General features: G+C 49.0%; 1 protein-coding gene across 5 annotated transcripts in view; it reads left to right on the forward strand.

The window, feature by feature from the left end:
- The window catches only part of GSE1 (Gse1 coiled-coil protein), an 819103-nt gene that overhangs the window by 782557 nt on the left and 21368 nt on the right, over positions 1–15178 (forward strand). For 2 of the 5 annotated variants that reach the window (XM_043980766.1, XM_043980770.1), the window contains exons 5-9: positions 9645–9817; positions 10521–10721; positions 11863–12054; positions 13544–13920; positions 14443–14767. In XM_043980766.1, the coding sequence (XP_043836701.1) occupies positions 9645–9817; positions 10521–10721; positions 11863–12054; positions 13544–13920; positions 14443–14767 (1268 nt within the window). The remainder of the gene's footprint in view (positions 1–9644; positions 9818–10520; positions 10722–11862; positions 12055–13543; positions 13921–14442; positions 14768–15178) is intronic. The other 3 variants (XM_043980768.1, XM_043980767.1, XM_043980769.1) reach the window with 3 other exon arrangements.

The following is a 15178-nucleotide window of genomic DNA, read 5'->3' on the forward strand; positions in this document are numbered from 1 at the left end:
CTTGTCTTTTTACCATATGCAGAGAAGATGGAGGGCCGTAATTTCCCTGCCCTCCTGGGACTTGGCCTCACTCTGCGGGGGATGGAGCACCCCTTGTCCCTGCTCAGTTCCGCCTCCAACGTGGCAGCCGCTCTGCAGACACAGAGGATGGAGGACATCTGTCTCCCTTCTTTTCCTCCCTGCTCCCCAAATTCAGCAGATGCCCGGGCCCGCTGTCTCTAGTCACACGGGTGCAGGAGCGCTCATAAATATTCCCCTCATGGACCCTGAAGTGCCTTGCTGGGTGACTCATACGCACCGCACGCCATCGCTCTCCTCAGAGAGTCCTTACTGCCTCAGAAATATTTAGTAACCCCAGAGAAAGGGCCGTGATATATCTGCTCCCAGCAATTTACCACCACGGCGGTTAATGAAACGCTGAGGCCACCAGGGAAAGCTATAAGGCTTCGGGAACTGGATTAATAGATGATGTATGGCCCATCAAGCCGAGCACAAAGACGCAATTGAGAATTTAATCCTTTTGGGGGGAGGGGGAAGAACGGATTGGGGGGGGGGCGGTTAAAGAAGAGATAGGCAGAAAGCAAAGAAAAATAACTTCATAAAGTTAGCAGGAAGGAGGCATGAAAGGGGCCCCGGACGTTGGATGCAGAAATAAGTGGGGAATTGGTGGACTCGATCCATCACCAGGCCTCTTCGTGGGGGTTACTGATATTTCCGAGGTAATAGGAAGGCTGTGAAGGGACAGATTAAATGAAGACTAGTCTATTTTAAACCTAATAGGGCATGTCCTGCGTTCTGACTGGGGGAAATTATTCACTAATCACCAGGGAATGACTGATTTTCTCTCTCTCCAACGGGGCACCCCTCCCCCTCCCCTTCTTTCATCATTGCAGCTGCACTCCCAGCCGCTGCTCAAAAATAAATAAATAAATAGCGGCCCCCACAGATGCTGCTTTTTAGAGAGCCCCCCACCCCCCCCACCCCATGCATACACACCCCAGTTAAAACACTGAGCCTTTTGAGCCTGGCCTGTCTGCTGGGGTGGGGGAGGGATGCTGCCTTAACTTCCTGGGCTACTAGCCCTGATCCTTGGGTATGTGGTGCTGCTGGTCTCTGGTGGGGGTCACAGGGCTGTCACCTCCCCCCCTGCAGGCCCTCTCCATCCTGCTAAGCTTTGTTGACCCAGTTCCCTGTTGGCCCTCTATGAAGTTGGCTGGTCTCCAGATGGGAGATGAGAGGACAGAATTATCCTTTCACGGCAGGTTTTTGTCTGTGTGCGTGTGTGTGTGTGTGTGTGTGGGGGGGGTGCTGTTGTTGTTTGCTTCCCCAACCCCCACTCTGTGTTCCCCACCCCCGCCCTCTTTAGCTTCTTCTATTCAAAACTCTGAGACCCGGATGGTGCCATCTGCCCCCCGCATCTTTCAGGGCCACAGTTCTGAAAACTAGCCAACCGCAGGATGCTTTTTGCCTGAGGATTTATGCGCACACTCTGTGGGCCCGGGAGAATCCTGCTCTCCTCCCTCTCTCTCTCTCTCTCTCTCTCTCTCTCTCTCTCTCTCTCTCTCAGCAAAGCCCTCCACCATCCCCCACCCCTGTGAGTAGAGGTACCAAGGTCATCCCTGGGTCTGTTCTATCCAGCTTGGCCTGCTTATTAATTAATCAAGCCATTATTTGTTGCAAATCAGAGCCGACAGAGGAGATAATGGGATTCCTCCTATTGGTTCAGCCAGAGAGTTTAGAACACATGGCCCCTGTAGCTGGAGGAGAGCCCCCCTCCTTCAAGGGGTCTGGCATTTTTAATCAGAGATAACTGGGAAGGCTCTGGCTTGCCCTTATCTCGCCCCGGCTGGAGTCCTGGAGCCAAGCAGCAGATGTAGGTTTACCTGCCAGAGCAGGGCAGACAAGCCTTGGATTCTGAGCCCCTCCGCTCTCATCTCCCTTCAGATCCCAGCCCAGAAGGAAAGGGAAGCCTTGCTCCTGGCCTGCAGCTCAAAAGACAAATTTGATGAATTTTTTAAAAATGACCCCTGAGTACGGAGGGTGGGCAGGGGAGCCTAGTATGGAGGCCAGGATTTCCACAGGGTCTTCTTCCCTGTTGGCCTTGGATGTGATACCCGAGTAACCTGTTTGGTTTATGGTATTTCTCAAAAGGTGGTGTCCCTGCCATGCTGCTGCAGGCCTCTGAAAACAGAGCCTCCTATTAAAGGCAGGCGGATAATAAATGAATCCATAACCCGCTCTATCTGTCTCCTCCTGCTCCTTCACTCCAAGGCTGTTGGAAAAGCAGCCCAGCCACCATGGTATTATGAACAGAAAGCCCTTCTCCCTTCCTCAGTTCCATCTCCTCTCCAACAAGGAGAAGGTCAGCCTAGGGGGATCATTTCAAGCCATCCCTGCACCTCTCTTTTCTTTGAATCAAGCTTGGTACAAGCCTACTGGACATGAGACTGGCAGGAACACTGGGTCTTCTGACTCTGCCTTTAACTCTTTGACCTTTGTCAAAGTTGTCATCCCTCCCCCCCCAGCCCCACTTAATTTCTCCCCTCTATAAAATAAGAGGGGTGGATTTAGAATTGCAAGCCTGGGTTCAAATCCAGACTCTTATTACTGCATACATGACTGGGGGCAAATTCTGTCCCCCTCTGAGTTGGAGACCCCAAAATTGATTGTTTTTAATTAATTTTTTCCCACTTAATTGAAATGGATTTTCTTTTCCCTCTCACCACCTAGCCCCTGGAAAAGAAAACAGTTCTTGGAACAAATATACTGTCAAGCAAAAAAAAAAAAATCTGTATTGGCTGCAACTCAGAAATCTGTCTTATTCCATACCCTGCGTCCATCACTTCCCCATTAGGATGTGGGTGGTATGCCAGCCCCCTGGGATCGTGGCTGAAGACCCTAAGATATAGAGCTAGACAAAAGGACCATCACCTCATGGAGACCTAAATGACATGTCCAAGGTGACAGAGCTAATAATCACCTGCATAATGAGCCAGGATTAAAGTCCGGCTCTTTGGAGTCCAAATGCAAGTCTTTCCCTTCTACCAGGTTGGGCCACTGTGATTTTAAAGCATTTTTTCCCCCTAAATTTTTATTTTCAGTCCTGAATTCTCTCCCTGACTCCACCTCCTTTCCTACCCATTGAAAAGGCAGGAAATGCCAGATCCATTATACACGTGAAGTCCAAAAAGCAGTTTGCTTCGCTCAGATGAAATAGTTGGTCTGGGTGAGCTTTGTCATCCATTCTAGCCCTAAAGTATTCTACATGTCAGTGGTTGTCCTCCTTTCAGGGGCGACCCAGCCTTCTGGAAGGGAAAGTCAAGGGCATCTCCTATTTTTTTCCAGCCCACATCTGATTCTTCACTGCGATCCCATTTGGTCTTTCTTGACCTTTCCTGGGCATTGAGATCATTACCCCATGAACAAACCTTATGGAGGAGGTCAGAGGGCACACGCAGGGTATGAGAGCAAGGGGGTCTGGGGCGTTGTAGGGATGGCCCAGTGCTGTGCACAGAGAGTGAACAGATGTTCCTCATTAAAAATTCCAATCACTGGGTCCCATCTCTTTCAATTAATTATAGCCGATGTATCTTCTGGAGAGATTATGAAGTCTTGAGGAGCCATCAGCCGCTTGCTGAATGTTTGTTGTGGCCGTGTTTAGTAAATACACTTGACTGATGAAGGCGATTCTCCCAGTGGCACAGCACCGCCTGGCACTGAGCTGCTTAAATCTTATCTGCTACGTGTTCCAAGATGTCACTGTCTGGTGATATGAAGATGGATGGTCTGCCTGGAGAAGGGCGGCCTGTGCAGTAATGATGCGCTCGTTCCCTCTGCCAGCCAGCCCCCCCCCCTTCCCTCCACTACCCAAGCATGTGTGAGTTCTTGTTCTCTCTCTCTCTCTCTCTCTCTCTCTCTCTCTCTCTCTCTCTCCCCCCTTCTCTCTCCCTCCCTCCCTCCGTCTCTCCCCTTCTCTTTTCCATCACTTCTCTTTCCCTCCCTCTCTTCCTTCCATCTTCTATCTCTCCCACCTTCCTCTCCCTCCTTTCCATCCTCTCTCTCTCTCCCTCCCTCCTACCTTCCCTCCTTTTCTTTCTCTGGCACCCACTCTGAGAAGTTAGATAAACTTGAGACATCAAGGAAGGACCCCGTGTTCCAGGGAAGCCCACCTTTTCCCTTTAGGAGCATGCCAGTTACCTGCTGGCAGAAAAGAGAGGGAGGGAGGCCCCAAAGAATTCAGGGCATCAGCTTGTGCCCATCTCCCCCCTAGCTAGACCTTAAGGAGCCTCGGCTACATACACCCTCCTCTTCCTCTTCTCTGTGCCACCCCCCCCCCCCCACAAACACACACACACTTACTTCCTTGAGACTCTTTAAAGTCTGTTTTCAGACTTGGGTCCAGTAAACATTGGACACTGTCAAAGCTAAAGGAAGTAGGTAGATTAAATAGGACAAAACTCAAGAGTTTTCCAAGAGCCTCTTATTTAAAAAAAAAAAAAGACAGAATTAATTTGTGTTGCCCTATCCTAATACCACCATTACCTCAATCTGCCCGCCTCGTAGACTCTGATATATCAGAGCTAGAAATAAAGTTCCTTAGTGACCACCTAAGTCGTGCTCTAGTCCCCTAATACATCCTACCCTATGTGCTGGCTGGGGTGAAATACAAAGGAAGTATAAGCCAGAGACCCTGCCCTTGTGGATTTCACTGACTACCTGGGGCGATAGGATACATCATGTACAAAAAGTTAATTTACAAAGAAATAATAGCGAACACAACACTAAAAGGCTATTTTATAAGAAGCAAAACTGTCCTATCAATCTTCAAAACAGTTCCATGTAGGAGGTGCTTTTGTTGTTCCCATATCAGCGATGAGGAAACTGAGGCTGAGTGGTTAAATGATTTGCCTATGTCACACAGTAAGCATGAGGCAGAATTAAAACTCCGATCTTCCGGACTCCCCAGAGTTCAATCCACTGCGCCACCTAGCTGCCACAAGTTGGAAGGGATCCCTTCATTCCTTCATGGGAAACAAAACGGGCACATTATTTTCTCCTCTGTCCTTGAACCTACACTTAACTTGTCTCAGGTCCCAAGAGTCTTCTTCTGTACAGTGTATATAGACTTTGACAAACCTGCCTTGCCTTTCCAGTCCCTGAGGGGGTAGGAGTCTACAGAGGACTACCCCTGACCCGAAGTCAGCCTTCTGCTCCCTCACAAGTGGCCTTGGCCTCCAGAGATGATATCTCTGGGTCCAGGTGTTTGCCTGGAGGCTCAGCCCCCAATCAAGAACACACTGCCCAGTGAGCTGCTCCTAGCTTTGCCACAGTGCCCAGAACTCCATTGTTGTTTCCTCACCCTTCCCCTCTCTTCTAAAATGATTATCGTGAGTTATAGGAGAAATAAAAGCAACCACTCCACATGCCTGAAGTGCTTTGCAAACATTATGTTTTTTTATCCAGCTTCCCTGAGAGAAAGGGCCAAGATTATCATCCCCATTTGGCAGATGAAGAAACTAAGGCACTGACATGATGTGGGTTACCCTGTATCACCGGGGTGAAATTTGAAAGCCACTGGAGCCCAGTTCTTATGATCTCCATGTCCCACGCTTTTCCCACGGTACCCTTGCCTCTATAAGAGTTGGGCCCCTGTGTGACCCTGGGCGAGTCACTTAGCCCTCATTGCCCTGGGGGGAAAAAAAAAGAGTTGGGGCCTCAGAATGAGAGGGAAGGGGGATAGAGTTGAGCCACCTCCAAATAGCTGACAAAGGTCTAGGCCCTGATTAGAATCAGCTGGGACTCCTGGTAGCTTGAGCCCCTGCCCGTCCAGGTACCAAGTGTTTCTGTTGACCCATAGTGAGTATTGGCAATGGAATGGGATGATTGAGGTACCCTTTCCTTTTAGGGCAAGAAAAGGATGAAATTTCATAGTTGGGCAGAATATTCACATGACTCCTTCCCAAAGGTTGCTGATGGCTGATTAGAAGCAAGGTTGAGCCCCTGCTGAGGTTATAGCTATTTTTCTAGAAAAGACCATGTAGAACAACCATTTCTGTCATCCCAAATTGAGCAGCTCTGCTTTTTTTTTTTTAAGTGAGGCAATTGGGGTTAAGTGACTTGCCCAGGGTCACACAGCTAGTAAGTGTTAAGTGTCTGAGGCCGGATTTGAACTCAGGTACTCCTACAGAGCCTGTGCTCTATCCACTGCACCACCTAGCTGCCCTGCAGCTCTGCTTTCTTGACCTTAGGGTGAATCTCCTTAGAGAGGAGCAGGCAGGGACAAGGGACTGAGGAAGAATCCTTTCTTGGGGGGTTTCTCTCTGTAAGGGGCTAAAATTCTAGCTAATCTGTCTAAAATATCTAATGAGTAGTCGCCAGTAAATTAGAAGCTTTAGCAAGAGTTTAGACTTTTAAGCATTTATTAAGGAGAATAAGAATTTGGTGAAGATAGAGAGAAAGAAGCCTAGATTCATCTATCAAAGAGCACATTTTAGCTCTACTCTCCACGAGAGTCAAGACGAAAGAGCAAGAGCCACACCTCCTTCATCCCACAAGCCTCCTGTGAAACTGGCAACATCCCATCCACATGCACACACATCTCTAAGCTAGGCTGGTAGCTTAGACTTTGATAAACAGCACCCACGAGCAAATGTCACTTACTGATGCCAAGGACCTGACCGCATGGCTTGCCCTCAGAAGCCTTCTCCTCATGGCAGTGCTTTCCAGCAGTAGCTCTCCAGCAGGTGGCATCATTCCAATCGTTACATCTCCTAAAATCTGGGTGAAGGTTCCTTCCCCCATATAATTTAAGTCAACAGGTACAGTGTCTAACATATAACAGACTTTAATGCTTGTTGACTTAACTAATATGTGAATGAAGGCGTGAAAGGAGAACAGACAAGAACAGTGCATAGAGGGCAGTGATGGACGGAAAGGCTTAAATTTGTCTCAGTGTTTATGAAGTGAGCCTCCCACATTCTAGAAGCCATTTTCATATGAAGGTCCGTTCATAAAAGGTGTACATCCAAGCTGATGTGCCAGTAAGAGTGTGTCCTGTAGCTAGCTGGTAATCTATAGTTTAAGAGGAAATAAATAGGGCAGCTAGGTGGCTCAGTGGCTGAAGCACTGGCCCTGGAGTCAGGAGTACCTGAGTTCAAATCCAGCCTCAAACACTTAACACTTACTAGCTGTGTGACCCTGGGCAAGTCACTTATGTCTCACTGCCCCACAAATAGATAGGTGGGTGGATGGATGGATGGATGGATGGATGAAATAAAATTTAATTTTTAAAAAGAAGAAATAAATACCTCCAATTTCTAAAGCTTGTTGAGGTTGACAAAGTTCCCTCCTCCCAACAGCCCTCTAAGAGGGGTAGAAACTGAGGCTCAGTTTATACCCAAGGCCCCTCAATGCCAGAGTTAGATTCTTTCCACTGCAACATGGGAGCTTCTCTACTGAGCATCACTGGATATCGAATCAAGTTAACATCAGATTAGGTGGTGAAGGTACTGAATCTTAGGAGTCACAGGAGCTGAATTTAAATTCTGGCTTGTCTTGGCTCATCTTGTCTGGCTCATCTTGGGTGAGGCACTTGCCTTCCCTGAGTATCATCCAGCACTGGAAAGGAGAGATTATCTAGCCCAGACCTCTGATCTTACAGACGGGTAGTGAGCCCAAGGATTCCTAAGCTGGGCTCTGGGAAACCTCCTCTGAAAGATTTCTGGGAGTGTAGATGGGGGGGAAATGACATTTTTATCTTCACTGGTCTCTTAACCGAAATGGAGCCTGGCCGTCAGTCATTTAGAAACCAGGGTGCTACAAGCAGTCCATCTCTCTCTCTCTCTCTCTCTCTCTCTCTCACACACACACACACACACACACACACACACACACACCTCCTGATACAGCCCAGTCCCCTTACTTTACAGAGGCTCAGAGCCAGTCTATTCCTACCCCTTATTTCACAAGAGAAGGAAACTGAGGCCCAGAGAGGCATGGTAGATTTAGAATTAGAAGGGCCCTTAAGAGCTCATTTAGAACAACCCTAAATGAGGAAACAGACCTGGAAAGGAGGAGGATCAGCGGTTTGTAAATAGCAGAGACAGAATTTCAGCCCAAGTGCTCAGACATCAGATGCATTGCTCTTAATAGAACATCAAGACAGTTCAGTCTAGTCTGCACAATGGCTGTGTGTCCCAACCCCACCTGCTCGTAACACACACATTCTCTCTCTCTCTCTCTCTCTCTCTCTCTCTCTCTCTCTCTCTCTCTCTCTCTCTCTCACACACACACACACACACACACACACACACACACACACACACCCACCATGGTGCTTTCAGAAACCCAGCTGTCAGGTATTTATTATGACTATTAAATACACTTCAGTAGGTGACTTGGTTCCAGGTCCCCAGTCCCGTATCAGTTTTCTCCTTTTTAATATGCAGGGATTGAATAGACCTGGGTCCCTCCCGGTGCTGAGGTCTCTGATACATAACTTGTCTTCAGCCTAATGCTGAACTCACTGAGCCGTACTGTCTCCTGTCCTCCATGCCCCTGCACCCCAGCATTTATTCTAGATGGTGACTCCCAGTGACCTTGCTGCAGAGGACTCCTAGAAATGGTAGAGGCCCTTTCCTCTATGGTTCTGAAATCCCCACCTGTTCTCCCTCATTCTGAGCCCTTTGCAGTCAGTTTGTCTCTTTGCTGTTTCAGTGCAAGCCTCTGCAGAATCTGCTGTTTCTGGCCGAGGCCCTCTGGCAGCCGGGAGTGGAGGGGCTGGCTGAAGGGACTGTGGGCTCTGGCCCTCCTCTCGCTCTTCGGTTTCTGTGTGTTGGAGTCACCAAATGGGCCGGATCAGCCAAGGCAGAGCAGCTGCCTTTGCAGCTGATACCAGGGCCACCCCAGGGACTGGCTGGTTGCAGACCAGCCTGTTCGACCCCAGTAGCAATGCCAGCTTCCTGATGCCCCCTGCTCTCTCTGTGTGGGCATCAGGACTGCCAGGATATCTGTAATGGCAACCAAGCAGCTGCTGTCACAGCTGATGCCTTGTGTCACTTTGGGGGCCGGCCCGCTTCGTATTAGGGAGGGCTCTTAAAGGCTTTGGGAGCAGGCTATCCGCCATATTTCCTGACTTTGAGTTGAAAAGTTCACTTCCAGGAGCTGTGGGTACCCAGGGAGGCATTAACCCTCTGGATCTTATTTAGGAAGTGTATCCCTTCCCATAATGCCTGTAGGACTGAGAACATCGCAGTCTCAGCCTGGAAATAGCTGCTTTGGGAAGTCATTTGATTGGGGAGGAGGCGTGTGTGTGTGTGTGTGTGTGTGTGTGTGTGTGTGTGTGTGTGTGTGTGTGTGTGTGCGTGTGCACGCTATAGTGTGATCACTAGTGTTTGCCATCCGTGCATCCGTGGACATTCTTGAAAGGCGAGCCATTTTGGGACCATGCAATGTATCGGGGTTCTTGTGCTTCCCAATGTTTGGGTGTCGGGCTTCTCCAAAGAGGAGGCCTGATAAGAGACCCCTTGACCAGAGGATGCTGTTGAAAGGCCTTTCCGCCAGGCCCGTCTGGCTTCATTCTTTGTTCCAGGCCCCTCTTTCCCCCCCTCTTCTGACTTGGCCGTGTGTTGCTTCTGTTCTCACAGCCCGAAGCAGGATCGAGAAGCGGCAGCAGCAGAGACCGCCTCATGGTGGAGCCCCCCCTGCCCCAGGAGAAGGCGACGGGGCCGGCCATCCCTTCCCACCTCCTGAGCTCTCCCTACCCCTTCAGCATCCCCCCCAGTTCGGTCGTTCAGGACTCCCGCTTCCCACCTCTGAAGTGAGTTTCGAGCAGTGGGGATCTGGTGATACAGGAGGGATGGGGGGCAGACCCCACCAGGACCAATGTCCCTGCAAAAGCTTTGGAATGGCCCCAGCTGCTAAAGGCTTGGGCCCAGGACACTGTCCATTCTCTGTCCCTACACTCCCTGCCAGGGGTGAATGTGTCTGGAGTAGATTAGGGCGAGAGCCCCGGCAGATGGTGCCAAGCTTCCGCCCCAGGAGGGGGGCCTGTTTGATCACAATCTGTGGTTGCTTTCATTCACTCCCCTTTAAGAAGCGCTCCCTTGCTCACTGACTTTGTCAGAGAACCTCCCATTCAGATGTTTGCGGCCAGAATCCCCCCGGGGAGCTGAGGTCCTTTGGTCTTGGCTCAGAAGGGGTGAGGAGAGCCGCACATCAGTCACCTTGACCCATGGCTCTCCTGGGGCACAGGGAGACTGATCTGGTCACCAAGGCCAAGGCCAGGAGGCACAGCCCGAGGGGTGGCCCAGAAGACAGCTGTGACTCGGCCTTTACAGCAGCTTGTTCGGCTCCCAGCCCCAGGCTTCCTCCCTAAAGAGAGCAGCGGTGGCAGCCGGCCCTCCTGAGCAAACCAGAAGAGTGGGGAGCAGATAGGTTAATGAATTTCCTAGCCTAGAAAAATAACTTTCTGCTAACGTCTGCTGCCCCTCTTTGTCCCGTCTTCTCCCCCTCCCCGCCAGCAGCCTCCAGCGCCCTGTACATCATGTGGTCCCCCCCAGCACCGTCACTGAGGACTATCTGCGGAGCTTCCGACCTTATCACACGGCCGAAGATCTCCGCATGTCCTCGTTGCCTCCCATCAGCCTCGATCCAGCCACTGCTGCTGCCTACTACCACCCGGGCTACTTGGCCCCTCATCCCTTCCCACACCCAGCCTTCAGGTAAGAAGATAGTAGCCAGAGATGGTGGGGAAACAGAGAACTTCCATCCTGTTCCTTTCCACTCCCTCACTCACGGACCCACCATGATTCTTGTTGAGCGTTACTGATATTGAAATCACCACAAGGCTGTCCCATCCCCAAACAGTAGCTTTGAAATGTGGAGAGATTCTGGCTTATGTGTCTATCCTTGGCGCTTAGCATGGCACCTAGCACATAATAGGTATTTAATAAATACTTGTAGATTGATCATCAGCTGTATGCAGTGAATTCATGGAGAATCTCACTTCTAAAGTGATGCATGTATAAATTAAACTATATTGTAGTATATACCATAAAGTAATAGAATTGTGTCTTTGGGCCTAGAGCCAAAGTGCCCAGCAGTCTGGGCCTGCTGTTTGTCCTGTTGTGCTTTAACAATGATCGCGCAATGTTGATTTGACTTTGCGTGGTCCGTAACCCAAGGCCATTCAGCTAGAGCTCAGCTGCATCCACCCTTTGGGCAGGAAGGTAGGAATGGTTGGTATACTTGAAGGTGCTGTCATTCACCCTGAAGAGACCAATTTCCCCAAGTCTAAAGTCTGTGACTCAGACCTGTGGCTGGCCAAGGGTTGATTTCTGTCCTTGGCTGGTTCCGCTGGAGATCTGTGGCCCACATCTCAGTGAGCCCAGCAGCGACATCCTCGCCTTTTCCTGGGAGCCGATCCCTCCATCATGGGGGGTACTTCTCTTTTGCTCCAAAGAGGATATTAATGCCTCTTTCCATATCACAGCTTTTCTCTGGACACAGGAAGCTTCCTTCCTAGCTTGCTTTAAGATTCCCTAAAACAGAGCTCTTAACCTGGGGTTCATGGACCAATTTCAGGACCCTTGTCATGTTACAATTTATTTTCTGCATTATTATTAAGAGGGGGTCCATGGTACAAACAAGGCTAGGAACCTTTGCTATAAATGAAAATCACTCTGGATACAAAATATATTTGTTTGCTCTAATGTCCTCTGGTTATGGCTGCCCAAGACTGAGTTGAGGTCTCGCTCCCAACTGGTGGTTATGGTCTTGTACTTCTCCAGCACTCATACACCTTCCATTGTGGTTGCCTGTAGCTGGTAAAATGGCACTGACTCTTTTCTCTTCCTTCCCCAGGGTGGATGATTCCTATTGCCTTTCAGCCCTGCGGTCTCCCTTCTATCCGATCCCAACCCCTGGCTCACTGCCTCCTTTACACCCATCAGCTATGCACCTCCACCTTTCGGGGGTCAGGTACCCTACAGAACTCTCTCACTCGTCCCTCTCAGCACTGCAGACGGAACGGATGTCAAGTCTCACTGCAGAGAGGTAAAGTCTGTTCTGTTGTAGGAGTGTTGTGATTTGGGGTTTTGTTGTGGGAAGAAGAGCATCAAGCCATAGAGCTATATCCATATCTCAGGACATCTTATATCAGGACTTCTTAACCTGGGCTCCATTAATGCAATGTTTCTTTTTGGGAAAAAAAAAGTAGGCTAGGTTTCTTTCTTTTTCTTTTTTTGAAAACATTTCCATATTAGTCATGTTGTGAAAGACACAGACCAAAAGTAAAAACAAACAAACAAACAAAACACAAAACCACAAAATAAGAAAATGGTGTGCTTTGGTCTGCATTCAGACTCCATCAGTTCTTTTTCTGGAAAGGGATAGGATAGCATTTTTCATCAAGAGTTCTTTAGAATTGTCTTTAGAATGGTATTGCCGAGAATAGCTAAGTCATTCTCAGTTAATCATCTTACAATGTTGCTGTTACTGTATATATACAGTGTTCTCTTTGTTCTGCTCACTTCACTTTGCATCAGTTTGTTTAAGTTTTTCCAGGTTTTTCTGAAATGATCCTGTTCATCATTTTTTTTTCCCATATAAATATTTTATTATTTTCCAGTTACATTTAGAGATAGTTTTCAACATTTGTTTTTATAAGATTTCTAGTTTCAAATTTTTCTCCCTCCCTCCCCTGCTCAGCATTTCTTATAGCACAATAGGCTAGGTTTTCAATGGCTCGTTTCCTTTGTAAACCTATGCTTTTTAATTTTATTTTATGCTTTTAAAAACATTGGCCTAAGGGGCAGCTAGGTGGTGCAGTGGGGATAGAGTTCCGGCCCTAGAGTCAGGAGGACCTGAGTACAAATCCGACCTCAGACACTTAACACTTACTAGCTGTGTGACCCTAGGCAAGTCACTTAACCCCAATTGCCTCACCCCCCCAAAAAAAAGACTCAGTGTATTTTAAAAAAACAAAAAACAATGGCCTCAGGATAGCTCCATAGCTCTCACTAGACTGTCCAAGGGGACCATGTTTTATATAGGAGGATCTTCTATTTTAGAAGGATCTGAGACCCGTCCTACCCTCCCCAGGTCTCACCATCCTGGCCAGGTCTTGTCCATGTTTTCCCATCAGTCTTCCATTGAGGATTTGCTCAATGGCCCAGAGACCTTTCTCTGATTCTTTCACTGTCATGTGAATACCATCTTTAGGTGAGGAGCCACCTGAGCATCTTTCACCCATAACATCCTTAATTACCTTTGATACAATTTAAATCCACTTGTGTATCATTTTCATAGAAATTCCAGTTTTACCAAATGGAAATTATTGATTAAAAAGAGTACTTGAGTTGTGTGTGTGTATTGTACACATACATATACACAGATATATACATCCATTGTAGATCCACAAACAAAGCTGCTTTCATTAAGTTCTTGAGACAACTTGCCAATTTCTAGGTGGTTTTTTTTCTGGAATACTCTGTCTTTATGACCTTCATCCCCACTCATTTTTTTCCTCATTCCTCCTTTTCAGGTTACAGATGGATGAGGAGCTGAGACGGGAAAGGGAACGGGAAAGAGAACGGGAGAGGGAACGGGAGAAGGAGCGGGAACGGGAAGCTGATCGAGAGCGAGAGAAGGAGCGGGAGCGGGAGCGAGAACGGGAGAAAGAACTGGAAAGAGAGCGGGAGAAGGAGAGGGAGCGGGAAAGAGAAAAGGAACTGGAGAGACAACGCGAGCGAGCCCGAGAGAAGGAACTGATGGTTAAGACCATGGAGAACCAGTTCCTGCCGGTGTCTGAGCTGCACGGGCTACGAGTCCTCCCGGGAGAGGATCGGGTGAAACCTTCAGAGCAACTAACACCAAACAGACCAGGTGACTGTGGCCCCAGAGCCTTGGCCTGGCAGCCAGGTAGGGCTTTGGGAGGGAGATTCTTGGGCCCTTATCATATGCTTTTTAGTGATCCACTGCTTAAACACCCCAGAATGGACTTGATTGGCTCTTGGCTATTAGAGAATTTTAGAGATGACCCAAAGGCTATCTGGGAGTCTGGTAGAATGTCATCAGCCCACCCTGTGGAGGCAGGGAACTCCTGGTGTGTAGATTCCTTCCATGGGTGCAGCTCAGCTCCTGGGGCCTTGTTATGGCTAGTGTGTGCAAGACCCAGGTCTCCCTGACTCCCAGGGCTGCCTTTCCAGCCCCCACACCATACTGTCTCTCCAAGGGGGGAATATACCACTTGAAATATTCACGGGGCTAAAATGACTCCATTTGTACCCTCTTGTTTCGAGTTCGCAGAATAGACCCTTGGTAAAGGAAAGCAAGTAAATAACATCTTTGGTTAGTTAAAGGGGAAGGAGTGGGAAAAGGACTGACAAATGCAGGAGGCAGATCCGTAATACCTTCCTGTTATGATCCTTCCTCCCCCTGCAGAGAAACTCAAGGAGCCTGCCCTGCAGACCCCCAAGGCTGTCCAGCACCCCCTGCATCCCACCCCTGCCTCCCACCACCCAGTGCCCAGCCTCATCTCCAACCACAGCATCTTCTCCCTGCCTGGGAGCAGCGCAGCCACAGCCCTGCTGATACAGCGCACGAACGAGGAAGAGAAGTGGTTGGCTCGCCAACGGAGACTCCGGCAAGAGAAAGAAGACCGGCAGTCCCAGGTGTCCGAGTTCCGACAGCAGGTCTTGGAGCAGCATCTTGATATCAGCCGCCCCCCAGCTCCAACAGAGCCCGAGCATAGGCCTGAGAACCCCAGGTACCACCTACAGAATCTTGGGAATAACCAAGGCCCACATTCAGGCCCAGAGGCTCTGGGGAGGGATGGGGGTGGGGGACTCCCAGCAAGGCTTTTTAACTGCTGATAGCCTGCTCTGCTCATGTTGACAAACTCTGGCCCAGCTTTTGAGGGATTCTCTAGATTGGAGTTCTTGATCTGGGGGGTCTGGGAACTTTTTTTCTTTTTAAAATAACGAGTTCAGTATAATCATTTTCCTTCCTATGTATCTTAGGGGTTTAAAAGCATGATTTTTGAGAAGGGGTCCACAGGTTTCACCAGACAGCCAGAGAGGTCCATGAAGGAAAAAGAACTGAGAAGTCTTGCTCAGGGGGACACTGGGTAACAAGCCATTTTCATCAGGGACTGTGATGGAACTATCTTCTTCCCACA

This window comes from Dromiciops gliroides, chromosome 2, assembly GCF_019393635.1.
Source record: "Dromiciops gliroides isolate mDroGli1 chromosome 2, mDroGli1.pri, whole genome shotgun sequence".
NCBI classification, from domain to species: Eukaryota; Metazoa; Chordata; class Mammalia; order Microbiotheria; family Microbiotheriidae; genus Dromiciops; species Dromiciops gliroides.